At 40.9% G+C, this 17,140-nt stretch overlaps 1 protein-coding gene across 1 annotated transcript in view; it reads left to right on the top strand.

The window, feature by feature from the left end:
• slit3 (slit homolog 3 (Drosophila)) overlaps window positions 1-17,140 on the top strand; it is a 217,199-nt gene that overhangs the window by 139,970 nt on the left and 60,089 nt on the right. The window contains exon 7 of the mRNA XM_062393846.1: window positions 14,130-14,201. Coding sequence (XP_062249830.1) covers window positions 14,130-14,201 — 72 coding nt within the window. The remainder of the gene's footprint in view (window positions 1-14,129; window positions 14,202-17,140) is intronic.

Below are 17,140 nucleotides of genomic sequence, written 5' to 3' on the forward strand. Positions count from 1 at the left end.
TAATATTGTCTTTTGCAAATACAGAAGGCAACGGTATTAAATCAAAAAAGAAAGGAAGAGATGTTATTTGATGGAGCACTTTTTGATTCCCCCCTTCAGCATTACGTCTCTGCTGATGCTACAGAAACATGACCACGGGGCAGGGACAGATTGAGTTTGAAAGATGGCAAAAGTGATTGAGCGGCAGGTCCGATGACGAAGCATGCGATGTCCACCAAACCAAGATCAATTCACTTTTTGTGAAACTGAGACTGCGACTGACATGGCATGCCTACACACACACACACACACACACACACACACACACACACTCACTCAGGAACAGCCCAGAGGTCTGAGAGGACTCTAAAAAGCAGAGGAGCAGCTGCATATTTCATGATCACTTTTCTCCATGAAGCTTTCACTGAGAGAGGGAGATAGTGAGAAAACGATAGAGTAAGAGAGACAGGGAGGTAGGAGGCGTGTGTGCGTCTGTATGCATGTGTGTGTGCGCATATAAACTTGTGTGTGTGTGTGTGTGTGTGCAGCAGAAGGGTTTTGACCAACCAGCAACTGTCATAATTCATAAGGGGAGACGGAGATGCTCAGTGCACTGTGGCTCTACAAGGTGACTTTCACTCCTCAGCCTCTAACTCTCTCTCTCTCTCTCTCTCTCTCGCTCTCTATCTCCCTCTCACTCTCTCTCTCTCTCTCTCTCTCTCTCTCTCTCTCTCTCAGACACACACACTCAAACATGTTCTCCCTCTCTTCTTCATCTGAAGGGGCTTCCCTCTTGTCTTTAAGCTTTTTTCTTGTGTTTTCTCTCTCATCTTCTTCATTCAAATCTCTTCTACAAACCCTCAAAGGTTCAGTGTAAGATTTAGGTGAAAGGGATCTATTGGCAGAAATGTAATATAAATTGTACGAATTGTTTTCTTGACCCTAGAATGAGCCTTTTATATTTAAATAAATTATATTTACACTTAGAGCGTGACCCTGTACGGAGGCGACCATGTTTATTACGGTAGCCCAAACTGGATAAACTAAACAGCTTTGGGTTTTTATGACAACTGAAGGCTGCCATTGCTTTTCCTTAATTATTGAAGGGGAGGGTGAGGTGAGCTGTATTCAACTGCAACATGCAACTTCACCACTAGATGTCACTAAATTCTATACACTGAACCCTTGAAGATAATTTATGCTCACCTATAGAAATGCATACGATACAGACAGAGCCATCTGCGTTAATTTAATCTGTATTTATGCACGTCTGCTGAAAGCTTAAGTACAAAACCAACAATAGGGAGCAGTACCACCGGAGATTGTGAGGGGGCAGTGTAGCCCATAGTTCAAGTGAGACGATTATAGGAAACGAGGAACACATTTTAACAATGGTGGACTTTTACGAGTTGGTAAGTTTCACCATCGCCATTTACAGCAAAGCAGCTTATTTGTCGGGAACATTATCACAACCTCCTCACTTCCCATCGACATGTCTGTTGTTCTAAGAAACGCTCGACTCTACGCTGCCCTCGAGTGGATGTATTGCTTTACAACCATGCCATCATAAAGAATGCATGGAAGTATGTGGGAAGTTACTGCTAAGTTTGAAAGGGACATATCTCTTACGTAAATTAGCCCTTTATCCTCCTCTCACTTCTCCAATCATTGCTTATTACAGTCTCTCTCTTTTTGCCTTTCTCCTCCCTCTCTCCACATTTCCCCTTCTTTCATCTTGTTTTTTCGTGTGATCACAAGGAAAGAAAACGACTTAAAAGGCTCCGTCAGCCAATTGGAGTGAGACTAGACTCTAACATCATCAGTTCGAGGAAGTTCACTGATCATCCAGCCAAGCACTGAGACCAGAATAACCTTTTCTACCACTGTTTTCTTTCCTATTATATCGAGGGAGGAGAACAGCAAGACAAATAGAATGACGTGTATCAGGCTTGTAAGCCGGAGGCAGTCGATTTTATTTCCACCCGCTGAGCTGTTGACTTCCCTGCCTCACTTATGCCACAGACTCCTCTCTCCTTTGCCAGATGCCAATGTCTAACAAAAATACTATTTTAAAGAAGGAAGCGGTCAAACGTGAACAAATGTTAGCATTACTCTTTAATGATTGTGTCCAACTACACTGTTAGAAGAAGATCATCTCATTCACACACACAAAGGACGCCACAGAACAAAGTGCTTCACTGCCAAATGAAATTTCTTTCACTCGGCCCGTTGTGCACGCTATAAGAGAACGATACGCACTAGTGGATTTAATCTAATATTTAAATACCACATTAAGATGAAAGAGAGACTTTTACTGCACAGAGACTAAATATATCACAATAGAGTAGAGGCAACAGAGATATAGTCATCAAGGTTAATATTTATATATTCAACCTCATCTGTACGAGTAGGAGTGAATAAAATGTCAAATAAACTGTATAAGAAGAGGAGCATATAATATAACACGTCTCAAAAAATAATACCTGGTTTGTCATTGTGAAGAAATACAATTGACAAGGTGCCAGTTTCGTTAGTAATAGAATATGAAATTTACATATGGTGAAATATACTCTGTGTGTGTGTGTGTGTGTGTGTTTTTGTGTGTGTGTGTGTGTGTGTGTGTGTACCTTCAAATTGAATTTACAGTCTCACAGTCTGGCAAAATAGGGCAGTTGTACTTGTGCAAATTCACCAGTACAACTGTCAAAATGTAACAAGACTAAGGGGGTTGGAAAAAAACAGTGTGTGTGTGTGTATGTGCACCTGCCCCAGTTTAGTTGTTGTGTGTCCAGCCTCTGCCGCCCTCAAACGATTGAACTTCTGAGGGTCGCATCCTGCCTCCAGATCTGTCTTCTATCCCTGACGGGTAGGCGCTGGATCGAAGCCCCTAAAATTAACGTTTCTTGAACCTAAAATGTAGTAATACAAAGGCTGTGAGTATTACTGTGTGTGTGTGTGTGTGTCTGCATATATGCGAATACCAAAGTAGTGTGAGAGTAACCAAATTCATTTTAAGTGGATGCATGTTTTTCTTTTTTAATACCAGGTTTGTGCATTGCATGTTAGACCACATCCTCTAAATGAATATAAGGCATATCTGTGAGTGTGTCTGTGTGTGTCTGTGTGTGCACAGAAGGGTCTAAAGAGCACAGAGCAGTGCAGCTTTCTGCTGTTCCTTGATTTTGGTTTGGCCGGCCTCTTGGCTTCTGTTTGAATCAGTGGGCTCAGCAGAGCCATCACACCCTGGCAAAAACCGGTGCCCGGCCAAAAACAGAGGGCCTGACCTGTGGAGAGAGGGGGGGAGGAGAGGGACAGGGCCGTGTGGGAAAAAGAGAGAAAAAGTAAGTAGACAAGATGGGGTGAAAGAAAGAAAAATAGGTCAACAGAGAGAGGGTCAGCTTTGAGCTGAAGTTGCTGTGTAAAAATTGATGGAAGGGTTCGTGAGGGGATGAGTGTCTTGTGAGTTGTCCAAAAGTTCACGTGTTTCATATTTAAGGTTCATTTCACATATATGTTAATAAATGATGTGTATATGATGTGTATTGAAGTATATAGTATATAAGAAGTATAAAAGTAAAAACCCCTGCAGCTAATACACATAATCAGAAAGGAGCTCAATAAATTGCAACCACCCAGGTGTCTCCTTCAATAATGCACCAAATCCAACACTCTTCATTTGGACATATTTCTAAAACTATTGTAGATATATATATAAACGGTTGATTCTATACTGAATCCTGATTAACTCAGCTACATACTGGTGGCAGTTACAGGTTTCCATCTCCAGTTGTTACTCTACAGTGGCCAGAAAAACCTATACCCCTATGAAACCGCATTAAAATCCTAATCCGCTCTATATTTCGCAATGTTTAAAAAAGTGCTTAAAAATTCCAAGATCTGCCCCTTTAACCAGATCCCCGCCAACATGTGATGGATTTCTTGGCCTGTTTTCCATCCTTCCGCTAAGTCCCATGGAAATCCCTTCAGTCTTTTTTTTTGTGTAATCCTGCTGACAAACAAGCAAAACCAACAGACGAGCTAAAACATACTGGGTGGAGGTAATAATCAGGCCCATTCAAATAGAAATGCACTGTTACTTTTCATTTCATGAGCTTAAAACATAGAAAAAAAAATCAACAACCACACATTTTTATTGATGCTAAGGTCGTTTATTTCAAATCTTCAGCTTGTGTTTCCTTAAGTAGCTCACAGTGGATTTTCAGGTTTACCTTGGATTCGTGTCCTCTGGCAGGAAAAGCCTCTTTCAGGTGCACAGCCTCAACTCGACTAAATTCAGAGCTTTCAGATATTTGTTCTAAACCGTTCTCCTCTCTATCCTGGCGATGTATCCCGACCGCCACAGAAGCTCAGTGAATAATATCACTGCCATACTTTACAGTTGACAAGGTGCTGACAAACATTAAACAGCCATGCAGGTAACACCCAGTCAGCAGCAGCCGCTTCGAACACACAGAGGGAGGATGCGGCGGGTAACAGGGAGCTTATGCAGAGGTGCGGAACAGCGTCGGATATGGAAAGAGAGCGCGGTGCCTGCAGTCTGACCCACGCACAATTCATCACGTCCCGCTGGGTGGCAGGCAGGAAAGAGTGGGGGGGTGAGCGAGGGGAGGAGGACAGCGAGCGGGAAGCGATTTAAGGTGGAAATCAAGCAGAGCCAAAAGACAATTATGAGAAGATAAGAGACCAGCCAACAAAAGTTCAGTCCAGGCAGGGAGGCGATATGCAAACTCATTTATTCTCATTTAAGGTGTAATGGCCTCATCAGTAGGTTTGTATGTCATTATCCCTCTCTCCCTTCTTTCTTTGTTTGTATGCATCTCTCTTTACGTAGTTAAAGTTAATTAGATTAAAATCAACGTCATCTGATTGGGTTATTTTTTAGTTTAGCTCGACACGTTGCTACACAAAGTTTCTTCCTTTGTCCTCGAGGCGGTCTTAAAGCTTGCCGAGCTCAGCACCTACTGGTCCCAGTGAGAAACGAGGCAAACATCCATCATTTAGCGAAGCGTTGATACAGAGACCTTTACTCGCCTCCATTTGTATAAACAGTATTTCACTTTTTTAAATGTCACGGTTTCCTTCGTAAAATAGTTTATTTCTTCCAGAATAATTTGCCTGTTTTTTGCCTGTATAATTTCAGACTTAAATGAGGCGTATAGCACAAAGTTTGGTGAGAAAATAGCTCAACTCCTGAATATCTTATTTCTCTTCCGGTGTCGGTTGTAAACAGTGGAGCTTTCCCAGGGTGGTTTCCAGCAGCAACCCTGTTGAAATGTCAATTTTCTCAGAGATGAGTGAAGTAAATTGCTGCGACTTCGGTTGTTCAAACACTTGAGAGTTTATTAAACTAGCCCGCTCTCTCTCACACACACACACACACACACACACACACACATATATATTAAACAGCAGCACAAGAACTCACACCCACACACATTAATGCTTGATGCACACACAATTTAACACAAGGCTGCCTGGGTGAAGCGGGAAAGCATGCATTAAACCCCGTGGGAAAGTTCAAATATGAGACAATCCAACCACTAAAAGCCCTTAACTCCTCCACCTAGAGGCCCTTAAAGCCTGTGTGCAGACCTTATAGACCTGCAGGGCTCAGTGTCAAAGTCAACAGGGTCAGAAATCACTTCAACTCCCAAACTGAAGTCTCCTGATCAAAAGAGACACACACTGAATGAAGGACAAGAGCTTTCATTTGTGTATTCGCTCTGCAACCCCCCCCCCCCCCCCCCCCCACACACACACACAAGGATACATACACTTGCAAAGACACTCAAGCTTTTACTCACACTTTCTTGAAAAGCCATTTGTGTGACCTTGTCCACAGAACACACACAGACGAACAAAGGTGTGTGCAGGCATTCGCATGCCCGCTCACCTACACACTGCGGTGGTCGCACACACCTGCGTACACAAGAGCCTAGCATCGGGGCTGCGGCATAGCGCAACTCTCGGATGAGTGATTACTTCAAGGGTCGGTGAGTCTCACTGTCTGACTCAGCGAGACAGAGTACAGCTGTACAGCCCCCGACATATACACACAAGCCCCATATAATCACACACATATACACACTTGTCTCCAACTTTTCTATACAAAGATATATGTCCCCTCCCCCTGCTCTCGCATGGAGAAGGAGTGAATAGAACAGGAGGTTAAATGATCATGTGACCTGTTTGATTGAGAGCGTGACACACATGTTGGAGGGTCCCCTCGTCTCTCTCGCTGGTTGTGAGTGGGTTAAACAAATGAGTCGTTTAAGGAGTGAAGTGTCAGTGTGGTTCCTGTTGCCTCCTCTGCTGGAGCTGTAATGAGGCCTTGGGGAAGATGCTGAGGGCTCTTCACCATCTCAAAGAGTCTTTCAGGCCTTTCCATAGTTTGACCCTTTACAGCACCTGTGTGGGAAAGGCTCTCTGAGTAATACATTCCTCTTAGAGCCATGTTGGCATGAGTGGGATTTTAATAATGCAAATTAATACCGTGCTGCCGGTTATTATATCACTTAGATTATTAAAGCTCTTACTTTTATATTCATGATTATATAAAAGCAAAAGTGTACCTCTCGTTATATCCTCAATCTATGAAAAATAACCACAGCGTTGAATAGAACAAAAACGTTTAACACATACTCCTCTTTCATGAAGAGCCTGATATCTGCATCCACTCTCTTGAAGAGGTTTAGATTAAGATTGATCTCTCCGGAGTATCTGGCTCATTTAGCTTAGCACCACATTTACTAACAGTTCCCGTGGTCCAAAGTTAACAAAAGCTGTGTTTTAGTTTAACTTTAAACTGAACAACATGCTGCATATTGTTGTTTATTTGTTGGGGGGAAAAACCATGTCTAAAAGTGACAGGTTGTGCTGTTAGGGAAGTTGTGAGCCAGATTATTTCTTGGCCGGGCACAGTAACCTCCTGGAGTATCGGCCGGTTGCCAGACAATCGCTGAGTGATGAAAAGACTCCGGGAAGTAACTGCACCTAAAGCTACATGACTGTGTCTCCGGTTTTATATTCCCCCTACAACCATGGGAGTGCTATCAAATCTGCCTTAAATCATTTGTTTTTATATCACCGTGGCATTTAGACAATATTCAAAATTGCCATGTTTGCTTGCTCAAGGTATTTCCGCTGTTACATTCACTTTGCCAAAATGGCATCATTGGCAAAACTCAACAAGTTGGCAAACATCCCTTCAGGAACACAGACGGCATGTGTACAATCGTTCTGGACATCTGTAGTTTTCAATTTCAAAAGCTTATTGAATGAACAATTACTTTCTGGTAAGTTCTAAGAATTCCCTCCTGGTTTCAGCTTCTATAATTTTGTTCTGAGTTGAAAATACTGCATGCAATGTTCTCGTAGTTAATTGCAGCATTTTCTGCTAAGTAACATTTTACATTTAAAATTTTGAATCAATATTTTTTCAGTTGCTGGAATTCCAATTTGAGTCCTGAAAAGATTCAATTTAGAAACAGGCATGTGAGCTTGATTAGACGTCTCCAGTGAAATAAACCGAAATCAGTTTGATTTAACGTTCTGACTCCTTATCATGGACACCTGAATATCCCACCCTTACCTAGAGGTTAGAGGGGAGCTGGTGCAGAGCAGCTAAGACATTAAACTGAGACAAACTGTCACTATAACACCAATGTAGTTACTTTATAAAACAGGGATGAAGACAAGTTTGTTTCTGTATTAAGACAGATAACTGTATTAATAGAGTAATCTTAACAACAAGGCAGATGTAAGTATGGGTGATACAATTGCTTTGTTGTGGTTTCATTCCCACAATGGAATATTGATTTAAGATTCCAGTGCAGGTCCAAGTGCAGCAGAGGATTTCCCCCCCCAGAGTTTAATCTAAAATGAGTTGCAATACTAGAAATGTGTGAAATTCCAAAGTGAGCGCAGACATTTGAAATGAAGCGATACATGATGCAGTTTAACTTAATCACCAAATTACAACAGTTCTGTCAACGGACTTCTCGTTTATCATTAATGTTGTAGAAGTTACTCTGCATTTTGTTAATTAAGGATGTATATTCTTATAAAAATCAATTCACACAGGAAGAGAAAATGTGTTCACTGAGAAATACATTCACATTTCTATAAAAAAAGACAAACCAGCAACGTCGACAGTCTGATACACTGGTGCACAGACCTTTTGCTTGTTTGAGTATGTGAACAAATTTATGAACAATAAACATACTAAACTCCAAATTTACTATTTAATACTGTTATTTAAAGACACATTTTATGATTAGTTTTATGTTTGAGTTCGGTTCAGTCATCAACGTTCCCCATTTCACAGACCATAACTAATGTTAGTGATCACGAGCGTGAATAATTGTATTGAATGTAAGGTCAATATTGGTTGTAATCACTGTCATAAAGTTACACAAGTTGTTGTGTAGCCTTTTAGTGGCTGTAGTAACTCGGACATTCTGTCAGTGTATTGATCTGTGCCTGTTGAGGCTGATTGAGCATAATAGAGGCTAATACACACGCACACAATGGCATGTGAGAGTTTGTGGAGCTGCAGAAGAGTAATTACAACTGAGCAGAGCTTAAGAACAACCACACAAACACAAATGCCTCCAGAGATGTGTGTCCTTTTGGAGATTGATATTCTCAAGCCATAGAGGGAAAATAAGCTGGTAAAGATCATGTTTATTGTTCAAAGTGACTTTAATGTTAGAATTCAACCCCAAAGCTACCATGTGCATTTAAACTTTCAGTGTGACAGAAAACACACAACACTCAGCAAAGCTCTGGGGCAAGAGCAGAAATCTGGCTTTGGTAAGCATGTAGAAATGGCTTTTATAATCAGAACACATGTCCATTCACCTTATACAATCACTGAGGCCTGTGTGTACCAGCTAGTTGCTTTGGGCCTGATTACATCCAATTAAGATCTAGATACAACTGTCTGAACTTAGCAAACTGATTTCAGCTGATCACAGTTTTCCTTCGTCTGTCACAAATCAAAGAAACTAATTCTTCAATTTCCTGTGTGTTTTGAGAACACAACCAGGACACAAAGGTGCCATTGTCTCTGTATGACACCTGTCCTCTGTTTCTCGCCCCGGCCTTAAATACATTACTGCAGTCAAATACTAAAACCTAACCTCATGCTCCAGAGCTGTTTTGGAAAAGGGTATTTATTTATTATTTAAGGTATTTGTCATGCTCGGCTTAATAGCCAGGGTCTGAACACGAGAGCAGATGTGTGGAAATAGCCTGGAAATCTTCAGTTACTGTTATCTTGTGTGTTTTTGTTTCCTCTTTCAACACTTTGGAAAAAGGGAACATTTCATTTCTGAGGATCTGGTTAAATTAAGGGCCTTGTGGGAATTTAAGTTAAGTTAAAGACAAAATGGTTACTAACAGGGTTAACCTGTCCACAGTGAATGGAATTCAATGTTAACGTGTGTGGTTGTTTGTATTTGTGTGTGTGGTGTGTGTGAGCAGAGATTGACGAGTAAGGCTTTGACCTCAGTGTGTAGGTTGCAGCAGAGACACGTATGATAACATCACTCTCTATCTCTCTGTCTCACACACACCACACACACACACACACACACACACACACACACAATCACAAACGATAGCATCTCCCCGGTGGGTTTCCTCTAAAGAGTGTCCTCCATCACTGACTGCAGAGCCCCCCTTTTACTGCAACATACTGCATTGCATGCGGATAGATGCAAGCATGCAGTGCACATGCTGACTCAAGAATACACACTACACAATAGTGTAACTTACAAATATATACACACACACGCACATTTGGTGATCCTGGATCTGTCCTGCCACACCACTGCAGTGGTCAGTGCAGCCTTTATGAAATTAAAAAGAGCAAATAGAGCTGAATAGGCGTTTTGCAACAGAAACACTGTGTTCTGTAAACACTGTGAGACGAGTCCTCGAGCTCCGTGTGGTTGTGATTGTAAAAACAGAATGTGCTTTCTTTAATAGTTAATCTGAAGGGCAGAGAGCTCCCACTAAAATGTCGACATTATACTGGAGAGGGCCTTATTCTGGGTTAAAATATGAAACTGTGTTGGTACTAAAATCACTACTTTTCAAAACTATGTTAAAAATTAAGTATTTTATGGATACAGTTGTAATTAATTTCATTGCCTATTCATCTTGAAGAAATACAAAATCGTAGGTGCTTTAGTGCTGCCTAAGAGAAAAAAAGAATCTAAATACCACCAGTGTTTCAGCTTATTCAACATATTTAAACCATGTGAAGCTTCATCATTGACTCTGTCAGGATCTGAAGTCAGCCATTAAAAGAAAAGAAACATTAAAAAGCCAGAGAACAGAAGAGATCTTTCTCACTCAAGGCAAAAAGTTAGTGAGGAAACAGCTGCAACACTAATGTAAGTATTTTCTTAACCGTATCACATTAGCTGTGAAGCATTTGTAAATGGGAGCATGAACACTGAGCCAATGCTCTGGTTTGCACTCTGTGATTTAGTGGTCACAGGACAGGATGTGTGTGTCAGGATGTGTCAAGGCTGCAGGATTATAAAGTTCAGACTGACAGAAGGTGGAACCAGTGGAAAGTCCCCATCTGAACCAAATTCAGAAGTATAAAACCACAATCAAATCCAATGGATGAAATTCACAGGTGTACAGTAATCTGTCTGTTCTCCTGAATGCTTTGTAGGACTCGAAGCCAAACACTTGTCAAAGCACATTCATCAGTTTTATGAAACACCCACTATTTTAAATGTGAGACATTTCTCCCATCTCTAGGTTTTTGGGAACAAGTTTATTTAGTGCCCTTTAGAAAAGCAGAGTTGACTGTAGTGTTAGTCAATTGAAACACAAAGAGAAGAATGAGTGTAAAATAAAATGAAATAAAAAGCTACAGGTTAAAAAAACAACTTTATAAAACACTCAAAAGTCTTAGAAAACTTCAGTTTACCCTTAAAAAGATGTCTACAAGAGGTGAACACCTATTTGTGAAAGTTGGGTAAAAGGATCATTACATTCTAATATAATTCCACAAAATGAAGGCAAATCATGACTTTTGGTATTTTACCATTTTTTTTTTCAAAAGACAATTTTACATTTAATAGCTGGATCCTTTGTATCTTTTCAATATTAGTTTTACTTATTGAAGATATTATTTGGGCATTTCACCTTTCATTGATAAGAACAAACTGGGGAGAGAGGAGGGAAGATACACAGCCAAGAGCCGGATCGGAATCAAACCCACGGCCTCTGCAGGACCCAAGCCTCCCTTTACGATCTTTCCGATATTAAACAGCGATCCTCCTACAGCATTTTCTGTCTTTGCCAAATTGCAAATATTTTTCTACGATCACTTTAAATCTACGCAGGCCTTTTAGGAGTGCAGCCGCGGTCAGAGCAGTGTAAAACAAGCCGAGGGGAAAAAATGCCCACAATATAAAACATAGTTGTGGACTTCAGAATTATGTTTGTAGTGTTTGACTTGGCTTAAGTCGGTTCAGTTGCTGCTTTATTAAGGTGGAGAGATGAGGACGGTGCGTTGAACAGAGGGAGTGGGAGAAAATCTGACAGGGAAATTGCAGAGGGAAATTATTGTTATTCCACAATTAAATTATATATACTGGGTGGATCACCCCTGACAGGGCTGACCAGAGCAGCACTCCTGTGTGTGTGTGTGTGTGTGTGTGTGTGTGTGTGTGTGTACGTGAGTGTGTGTTTGTGAGTGTGTGTGTGGATCTGAGGGCGAGTGTGAAACCTAATCCGGCGACCAAGGCCATTGAGGCTATACTGGCAGGGAGGAGAATGAAGGAAGAGAATCGGAAAGAGGGAATGAAAGAGAAAGAAAAGTAGTAACATCAACAGATTGAAGCAGAAACGCTCTATTTTAAGTCTGAGTGGGTGTTAGTGAAAAGACAGCAAACCTCGGGTAATGAGGCTGTTTTGAACACTTGTCACAATACGATGTGAAACAAACCACCGTTGATTTGTGTCGGCAAAATCTGAATCATGGTCAAACTGTATATTTAGGCACAACCATGTGGCAATTGCTTCTAAATTTGCTTTAATCTTGAATTTGGGCAATTTTTCAGAGAGAGCTGACCTTGTGAAAGCTTAAATGTGACAAATGAATTGGTTTTCACAGATTAAAAAATGACTCCCCAGTCTTTTATTCATCCTCAAACAATGACTCTTTGAAAATACAAGGTTTTGGGTGATGTGTTGCTTAAACTCGCCTCATTTTTTATCCAGTAAAATGAACGATTCATGGAAATTGGGCTAAAACAAAGTGAAGGGTTGCACTGCCAACAAGCCACCAAAAAAATAATACCCTGTAGTATAATTTGAGTTCATCCCTGGATGTCTAATTTAACATGAATCTCTCATTGTAGTCTGCAGTTGTTATCTTTGTAAGTACACTGAGTCACGGTGTTGAATTTTATGGTAACTTCAAATTTGACCGGACTCACAAGTTGTACTTGGGGGATATTATTTCTTCTGCATATTATATTTCTGCCCAAATCAGCAGGAAAATGTATCTGTTTCTTTTCAATAGAAATGCAACGATTCAGCTGAAATGAGATCAAAAATCATTTCAGCTCTAAGTTTATATTTTTATTGCCTTTATTCAATCTGATTTGCAAATTCTGTTGACTATATATTTTGGTCGTCAGTGTCTTCTTGAATCAGGAAAATTGAGGTTGGTGGTTAAAACCAAACTGCTCCTTTACTTAAACATCCCAGATTTTATGATTAAACTCATTAAAACAGAAAAGACTGAGGCTCCTTACATCCAAAGATAATAACTCACACATTCATTAGGAACATATACTGTAATGTGAGCTGCACGTCTTTGTCCCGTTTAATGTTTCGCTGGTTTGTAAATCAACGAGCGAGTGTGCGGTGCTTATAAGTCACGAGGGAGCTGCTCGTGTTCTGCCATGTTTTGTTTTGTACATGCTCTTTAAGCAGCTTGTACTAGTCTCTCATTGCAGAACCATCCCCCCTCGGATCGCTTTGATGGAATAGTCGTCTTATTTTCCTTTGTTCTTTTCCCTGTTCTCTCATTTCTGTGCATGAAAATCACTGAGAATCAATAGGTTTTAAGTTTCCTCAACACACTGAGTGCCTCTGTGTGTGTGAGTGCCTGTGTGTGTGTGTGTGTGTGTGTGTGTGTGTGTGTGTGTGTGCTCATAAAGACAGTCAACCTTGTTTTTCATTCCACTTCAGGTCGATACTACATATGAGACAGAGTGTAATTTATGAGAGAGCTAATAGTCAAAGACAGCAGTGACCTGCTTATGAGTTAGAAATGGAAGAAGCACGGATCAAGGGTGCTTTTGTGGACGTGTGTGTGTGTGTGTGTGTGAGTGTTTGTATTAATAAATAACGAGTTAACACTCTACGTGATGACTTGGCACGTTAGTGGCCCCCTGGACAGAAGGTCAGAATTTGCAAATGCAGTGTGTTACAGTTTTGATGAGGTTTGAAATGGTGCCAGCAGTGTTTTTAAAATTTATATTCAAGTCGAGTCAACAACCCAGAGTTATAAAATTGTTAAAAACAATCACATAGAAGGTCGATAGGTTAATATTCTGCATTCTTCTGTATTGGAAATGTTTGAGTTTTTCTGCTTCGTTTTTAATAATTGTTTTTTTTTCACACATTAAACCTTTAAATTCTAATTAAAACATCAGTACACCAGTGGCTTCTGAACCTTATTGACTTGCACCATTCAAAACAAGCTTCATGTTAAGGGTTTAATAAGTGGCTTCTTTTTCGCAGATTGCTTATTTAGAATATTATTAGAAAAGCGTTGGGATAAATCCATCCAGAATTTTTACAAGAAGTTGGTATTTATTGCAGAAAGCTTGAAAAATAAATGTGTTGCAACATAACTAGTTTGATGAAGTCCTTTTGAATATGGTTTAATGGCTTATAATAGCTAATACTTTCTTTTCTTTTTTTCCCTGTGAGCCATAAGAGAACAGTGACAATCCATCATCCAGCATTTTGGAAAGATTTCAATTTTATTTCTGTCTTGCTTTAAACCACCAGACCAATAAGTTTGACCAGGGTTTAATTTTTCTAACATCTGTTCTTTCTTCTTCTCTCTGTTCTCTGTTCAGCACCCTCAACAACAACAACATCACCCTCATCCCTCTGTCCAGCTTCAACCACATGCCCAAGCTGCGGACACTGTGAGTATGACACACACACACATACACACACACACATACACACACACACTACTACACATTCTCACATGTACTCTGTGGTTAAATATTAACACACACACATGCATATGGATTAATACATTCCAACTTTCATATGAACTGGGTACAAACACACCATACACACATGAGTAATGTTCACCCACACACAGACATGCCACAAATACACACACACAAATGCCACATCAACATACACACGGCATGGCAGCAGGGTCTGTGTGTGATCATCTAATCATGCCATAATAAGAGAGCAACTATTCTATTGTTTCATGACTGTGAATAATCATGTGGCCATTACACACATACAGACACACACAGACACACACACACACACACACAGATGAATACAGTGACAAATGTGTGCCTGCACCCCTCAAACAGACATACACACATCCATGCGTAATGGTAACTTCATCAATACCACAAGAAAGATTTCTTAAGGCTCTATAGTTCAATCTGCTTTGATTCATTAGAAGAAACCTCATATACTGACGTAACTGATGTGTACACACACTAACAAACACACACACACACACACACACTCACATCCAACACGGACCTCAGGCTAAATGACCTCCTCTGATTGATTAGAGGGGGGTTCTTTAACTTCTGCGTTGTCTGTTTGTGACGAAGATCCTGCAGTTGTCAAGGCCATGGCACGACAAATCAAGGGAGAATACCCATAATCCCATGGGACTGTCTGAGAGTCAGACCATTGGTTGCATTCCTGTGAGCCACACTGGGGTTGGAGAACACCAAACCAGCGTGCACAGAATGGGATTTCCTCCCCAAATCGCCATTTTTAAGAGCCGCTTGTTTGGTCACGCCACCCTACTTAACATTCAGAAATTTCAGGGGATTTCTAAAAAGCAAAATGCAACAAAACAGCAGCAGAATAATGGCGCTGCATTTATCTCATAGGAATTATTAGTCTTTAGAATTTTGACTGACACTTTTTGTCAAAAGCCAATCACAGGGCGGCGTTTTGACGTTTCCCTGCAGACTGCGGCTACTCTGGTGGCGACGCAGATCAAAATCAGACTTTTAAAATTGGATTTCAGGAAACAGCACAACGACACAGTTGCCAGGAGATTGAGTGCAGAGTTACCAATATCCAATATCTTTTAATCAGACGCCCTCGTCCTCTTCTGTTTTCTGTCAACACTGAGTGACTGTCTCCTCCGATTTCCTCCTCCTCCTCCTCGCTGTTTCTGCTGTCCCATTTGAATTTCTCCTTTCAGATTGTCTGCATCTTTCTCACACTATATTATCCCCTGTTGACATTCCTCTTGTCTTCCATCCCATAGTTTTTTACTAAATGTCTTCATGCTTACTTTAGTGTTTTCCCTTCTTCCCTTCGGCTTCCTCCTCCTCTTCTTCACCTGTCTTCTTCTGTACCCTCATTTCCTCTTGTTTCCATCTCTACTCTTCCTCTCCACTCTTCTTTTTTCCATCTCCTCTATGTCCAGTGTTCATAACTCAGTTCCCACGCTGCCTCCTCTTCCTCCTCTTGCTCGCCACCTCCTCTCTATTAAATTGTTTCCGTTTTTTTTGCCGCCCTCGGATCCCAAGATTGAATTTGCCGATTTTATAAAAATGACTCATTCAATCAAATGTTTAGGGATGTCCCTGATTTGATTAGCGGTGAAGTTGGGGAAGTGTATGTAGGTGTTTGTGTGTGTGTGGAAACTTATTTTTAAATGAAATGGCTCACCTCCTCCGCCACATTGATCTGTGGTCTCTTCATACAGCTGCTTACGTATACACTGTGCACAGTTCATTCCGGTTTTCTCTCACTCCTCTCCCTCTATCCATCAGTTTATCAATATATGGTCTCCTGTCTTTCTCCTTTATTCTATTAACTGTAATGATATCACCTCATGGTGCCTCTCATTCAGAAACTTGAACCAGTGGAAAGATTAGAACTCCCACTGCTTGTGTGTTTGTGTAATTCACTACACTAAAGATGTGGCCAGTAACCCTCTGGAGAAAATATGGAGCAAACCGCTGAGAGACACATGCACAGTTCAAGCACACACACACACACACACACACACACACACACACACACACACACACACACACGCATTTTCAACTATTTAGCATAACAAATGCTGTCACCGACGTACAGCTACACAAATGTCCATGTATAAATACACACACACTCACACACGTTTGCAACCAATAAGCACAACAAATGCTATCGCTGATTCACAGCTACACACACACACTCGCACACTTCCTCAAGACCCCCAGCCTGTTCCATTCTCCCCTGTGTTTTAATCCTACTTGTCAGTAATTAAGGCTGAGCCGGGGGTGGGGCAGGACGTGGATATCTCCAGGCAGGGGTTGGACTATAAACTGGATTTATAATGCAAGAATGGTATTAAAACCCACTGCCCCCGCTGCTAGCATCAATGAGCCCATCTCTGGTCTGTAACAGGATTTGTCCTCTGCTTTATTACAAAGGGAGGCCGGTCTTCTGAAAGGCTAGATATCCCGGCTGGCATGTAATACGCTGACAAGACATTCTGCTGTCGATCCGCTCTCCTCCTCATCTTCCTCATCCTCCTCATCTCTCTCTCTCTCTCTCTCTCTCTCTCTCTCTCTCAAGGTGTCAAACCCAGCCAGTGCAGCTCTGTCAAGCATCACCTGATGCATCCTATACTAAACAGCAGCTTTTAATTAATGGCTGTTTTTGTGGAAACGTAGCATTGCAATTTAATGTGTTTAATTTTAATTTAACTCCCAGTCAATCTTTTGCTAAAATGTGGTTCAGTGAATTTCCTCGATTGGAGCTTCTCTTAAACATTGTAATGTCTCGACTGTACTTCGTAAAGCATCTCGAGATAATTTGGCACCATGCAAATAAAAGTGAATAAAATTTAAAACGTGGTACAGCTGAA

This window comes from Platichthys flesus, chromosome 8, assembly GCF_949316205.1.
Source record: "Platichthys flesus chromosome 8, fPlaFle2.1, whole genome shotgun sequence".
In the NCBI taxonomy this organism is placed as follows: Eukaryota; Metazoa; Chordata; class Actinopteri; order Pleuronectiformes; family Pleuronectidae; genus Platichthys; species Platichthys flesus.